The sequence below is a fragment of the Oncorhynchus keta genome, unplaced genomic scaffold (assembly GCF_023373465.1).
Source record: "Oncorhynchus keta strain PuntledgeMale-10-30-2019 unplaced genomic scaffold, Oket_V2 Un_scaffold_5833_pilon_pilon, whole genome shotgun sequence".
In the NCBI taxonomy this organism is placed as follows: domain Eukaryota; kingdom Metazoa; phylum Chordata; class Actinopteri; order Salmoniformes; family Salmonidae; genus Oncorhynchus; species Oncorhynchus keta.
This window is the reverse complement of record NW_026290967.1, coordinates 190,174-195,000: the sequence shown is the minus strand read 5'-3', so window position 1 is coordinate 195,000 and position 4,827 is coordinate 190,174. Positions and strand designations below refer to the sequence as shown.

The following is a 4,827-nucleotide window of genomic DNA, read 5'->3' as shown; positions in this document are numbered from 1 at the left end:
ACCTCCAGCTGTTTCCTCCTGTGTATAACATTCAGATTCTAGGGACCTTCTTTAGTGAGCGGTTCTACCTATCCACCTCCAGCTGTTTCCTCCTGTGTATAACATTCAGATTCTAGGGACCTTCAGAACCAAGGGACCTTCTTTAGGGTTCTACCTATCCACCTCCAGCTGTATCCTCCTGTGTATAACATTCAGATTCTAGGGACCTTCTTTAGGGTTCTACCTATCCACCTCCAGCTGTTTCCTCCTGTGTATAACATTCAGATTCTAGGGCCCTTCTTTAGGGTTCTACCTATCCACCTCCAGCTGTTTCCTCCTGTGTATAACATTCAGATTCTAGGGACCTTCAGAACCAAGGGACCTTCTTTAGGGTTCTACCTATCCACCTCCAGCTGTATCCTCCTGTGTATAACATTCAGATTCTAGGGACCTTCTTTAGGGAGCGGTTCTATCTATCCACCTCCAGCTGTGTCCTCCTGTGTATAACATTCAGATTCTAGGGACCTTCTTTAGGGAGCGGTTCTATCTATCCACCTCCAGCTGTGTCCTCCTGTGTATAACATTCAGATTCTAGGGACCTTCTTTAGGGAGCGGTTCTATCTATCCACCTCCAGCTGTGTCCTCCTGTGTATAACATTCAGATTCTAAGGACCTTCTTTAGGGAGCGGTTCTACCTATCCACCTCCAGCTGTGTCCTCCTGTGTATAACATTCAGATTCTAGGGACCTTCTTTAGGGAGCGGTTCTACCTATCCACCTCCAGCTGTTTCCTCCTGTGTATAACATTCCGATTCTGGGGACCTTCTTTAGGGTTCTACCTATCCACCTCCAGCTGTTCCCTCCTGTGTATAACATTCCGATTCTAGGGACCTTCTTTAGTGAGCGGTTCTACCTATCCACCTCCAGCTGTTTCCTCCTGTGTATAACATTCAGATTCTAGGGACCTTCTTTAGGGTTCTACCTATCCTCCTCCAGCTGTGTCCTCCTGTGTATAACATTCAGATTCTAGGGACCTTCTTTAGGGAGCGGTTCTACCTATCCACCTCCAGCTGTTTCCTCCTGTGTATAACATTCAGATTCTAGGGACCTTCTTTAGGGTTCTACCTATCCTCCTCCAGCTGTGTCCTCCTGTGTATGACATTCCGATTCTAGGGACCTTCTTTAGGGAGCGGTTCTACCTATCCACCTCCAGCTGTTTCCTCCTGTGTATAACATTCAGATTCTAGAACCTTCAGAACTGTTGTGATCCCAACGCTGGAGGACAGCGGAACTTCCCCAGTTTGTCAAGAAAACCTACAGTAGCAGTTTACCATTAAATAATAATAATATATATGCCATTTAGCTGACGCTTTTATCCAAAGCGACTTACAGTCATGTGTGCATACATTCTACGTATGGGTGGTCCCGGAATCGAACCCACTACCCTGGCGTTACAAGCGCCATGCTCTACCAACTGAGCCACAGAAGGACGACAGAACTGTATTGGTTTAGCTCACCAACATGACAACATGGTTTCTGATACTGTCGTCGTCCCCCCCCTCCACAGAAAATGGCGAAGACAGCCGCAGTGGACAGACTGACGGACACCACCAAGTACACAGGCTCCCACAAAGAGCGCTTCGACGAGAGCGGGAAGGGGAGGGGTAAGGGCGGGCGGGAGGAGCTGGTGGAGGAAACGGGATACGTCGGCTCCTACAAGAACGCCGGAACCTACGAGGAGAAAACCAAGGCTAAGTAGACCACCGGGCCAGGCGGGGTGGTCAACAGGCCCAGTAGACCACCGGGCCAGGCGGGGTGGTCAACAGGCCCAGTAGACCACCGGGCCAGGCGGGGTGGTCAACAGGCCCAGTAGACCACCGGGCCAGGCGGGGTGGTCAACAGGCCCAGTAGACCACCGGGCCAGGCGGGGTGGTCAACAGGCCCAGTAGACCACCGGGCCAGGCGGTGTGGTCAACAGGCCCAGTAGACCACCGGGCCAGGCGGGGTGGTCAACAGGCCCAGTAGACCACCGGGCCAGGCGGTGTGGTCAACAGGCCCAGTAGACCACCGGGCCAGGCGGGGTGGTCAACAGGCCCAGTAGACCACCGGGCCAAGCGGGGTGGTCAACAGGCCCAGTAGACCACCGGGCCAGGCGGGGTGGTCAACAGGCCCACAACATGAGATGTATCCCAAATTACATCCTACTCTATATAGTCCACTACTTTGACCAGAGCGCTATGGGTCCTGGTCTAAAGTAGTGCACTATAGAGGGAATAGGTGCCATAGGGCTCTGGTCTAAAGTAGTGCACTATATAGGGAATAGGGTTCTATAGGGCTCTGGTCTAAAGTAGTGCACTATATAGGGAATAGGGTTCTATAGGGCTCTGGTCTAAAGTAGTGCACTATAGAGGGAATAGAGTGCCATTTGAGACGCTTCCAGGGTCACTATCCCCTAAGCCCCCCCTTACAGTCGGGACCAAACCCTGAACCCAGAACTCGGACCCCTAACCACAGGCTTAACCCCAGGCCCTTTCGACAGAGGCTGTCCTCTCTTATCTTTGATATGTTCTGAGGGGGTGTGTGTGTGTTGTCATTGGGGATGATGAGAGAGAGAACATGCTTTTTACTCTTATTATAGCTATGGAGGTCGTGAGGTGATCCCCTTCAACAGAGATTTGTCTGATGTGTGTTTACAGATGACTAGATCAGAATGCTCTGTTCACTGTCAAACCTGGCCTGCCCTGAGACTGTATATAGATCTGTGATATACCATACCTTCACCTTGCTTTGGTTTTAAATCTGCCCTGAGACTGTTCATAGACCTGTGATATACCATACCTTCACCATGCTTTGGTTTTAAATCTGCCCTGAGACTGTTCATAGACCTGTGATATACCATACCTTCACCTTGCAGACCGTGGTTAGACAAAACACATACTGGTCTGTGATATACCATACCTTCACCTTGCAGACCGTGGTTAGACAAAACACATACTGGTCTGTGATATACCATACCTTCACCTTGCAGACCGTGGTTAGACAAAACACATACTGGTCTGTGATATACCATACCTTCACCTTGCAGACCGTGATTAGACAAAACACATACTGGTCTGTGATATACCATACCTTCACCTTGCAGACCGTGATTAGACAAAACACATACTGGTCTGTGATATACCATACCTTCACCTTGCAGACCGTGATTAGACAAAACACATACTGGTCTGTGATATACCATACCTTCACCTTGCAGACCGTGATTAGACAAAACACATACTGGTCTGTGATATACCATACCTTCACCTTGCAGACCGTGATTAGACAAAACACATACTGGTCTGTGATATACCATACCTTCACCTTGCAGACCGTGATTAGACAAAACACATACTGGTCTGTGATATACCATACCTTCACCTTGCAGACCGTGATTAGACAAAACACATACTGGTCTGTGATATACCATACCTTCACCTTGCAGACCGTGATTAGACAAAACACATACTGGTCAAATAATCTGACATGGTGCCATGTTTCCATCGGCTTCAAACCATGAATGTCTCTCTTTGAATCGAGTTCACTTTCTTACCGTATATTGCATCTTTCTTACAGTATATTTCATCTTTCTTACCGTATATTGCATCTTTCTTACAGTATATTTCATCTCTCAAACTCAATAGTTTCAGGGTTTCGTCTTTAAGACTATCGTTTTAGAACTAGCTAGCTTTTTATTCCGAGACTATTTCTTTAAACGTTCGTTGCTTTTCAAAAAAAAAAACATGTATTTTCTCTGTTTTGGTTCTTTATGATGTGTTTGCTTGTTTTAGTGTTGTAGAAACTGGACAACGGCTGCATTGAAGGGGAATATGTTGTATTAAAACAAAATGATAATAAAGTGTTTGTGGTTTCTTTCATTCTGATTGGTATTTACAAACGTCATTAACTCAGTGAGCGAATCATCATTTACCAAACCAGGAAGTGACCAATGGCATGTCCTTTAGCCACAGGCTTTCTCATGTTTAAAACATATTGTATTCCCCTAATAAACAGGTAACTAGCCTGTGTTAAACTGTATTCCCCTAATAAACAGGTAACGAGCCTGTGTTAAACTGTATTCTAATGAACAGGTAACTAGCCTGTGTTAAACTGTATTCCCCTAATAAACAGGTAACTAGCCTGTGTTAAACTGTATTCTAATAAACAGGTAACTAGCCTGTGTTAAACTGTATTCTAATAAACAGGTAACTAGCCTGTGTTAAACTGTATTCTAATAAACAGGTAACTAGCCTGTGTTAAACTGTATTCCCTAATAAACAGGTAACTAGCCTGTGTTAAACTGTATTCTAATAAACAGGTAACTAGCCTGTGTTAAACTGTATTCCCTAATAAACAGGTAACCAGCCTGTGTTAAACTGTATTCTAATAAACAGGTAACTAGCCTGTGTTAAACTGTATTCTAATAAACAGGTAACTAGCCTGTGTTAAACTGTATTCTAATAAACAGGTAACTAGCCTGTGTTAAACTGTATTCTAATAAAAAGGTAACTAGGCTGTGTTAAACTGTATTCCCTAATAAAAAGGTAACTAGCCTGTGTTAAACTGTATTCTAATAAACAGGTAACTAGCCTGTGTTAAACTGTATTCTAATAAACAGGTAACTAGCCTGTGTTAAACTGTATTCCCCTAATAAACAGGTAACTAGCCTGTGTTAAACTGTATTCTAATAAACAGGTAACTAGCCTGTGTTAAACTGTATTCTAATAAACAGGTAACTAGCCTGTGTTAAACTGTATTCTAATAAACAGGTAACTAGCCTGTGTTAAACTGTATTCTAATAAAAAGGTAA

At 45.0% G+C, this 4,827-nt stretch overlaps 1 protein-coding gene and 1 long non-coding RNA gene across 4 annotated transcripts in view; one reads left to right on the top strand and one right to left on the bottom strand.

The window, feature by feature from the left end:
• The window catches only part of LOC127929218 (uncharacterized), a 1,845-nt gene extending 310 nt beyond the window's left edge, over nt 1-1,535 (bottom strand). The window contains exons 1-3 of one of the 2 annotated variants that reach the window (XR_008133928.1): nt 900-1,535; nt 505-756; nt 1-206 (exon numbers count right to left, since the gene is read on the bottom strand). The exon at nt 1-206 is cut by the window's left edge and continues 310 nt beyond it. This is a non-coding gene — a long non-coding RNA (uncharacterized LOC127929218). Of the gene's footprint in view, nt 757-899 lie in introns of both variants that reach the window. The other variant, XR_008133927.1, reaches the window with a different exon arrangement.
• LOC127929217 (tubulin polymerization-promoting protein family member 3-like) overlaps nt 1-3,881 on the top strand; it is an 11,208-nt gene extending 7,327 nt beyond the window's left edge. Inside the window, exons 4-5 of one of the 2 annotated variants that reach the window (XR_008133926.1) lie at nt 1,546-2,255; nt 2,302-3,881. Coding sequence is in view for 1 of the 2 variants with exons in the window: in XM_052517091.1 (XP_052373051.1) it covers nt 1,546-1,737 (192 nt within the window). In the remaining variant the exon portion in view is untranslated. Of the gene's footprint in view, nt 1-1,545 lie in introns of both variants that reach the window. The other variant, XM_052517091.1, reaches the window with a different exon arrangement.
• The last annotated feature ends 946 nt before the right edge of the window (nt 3,882-4,827 follow it).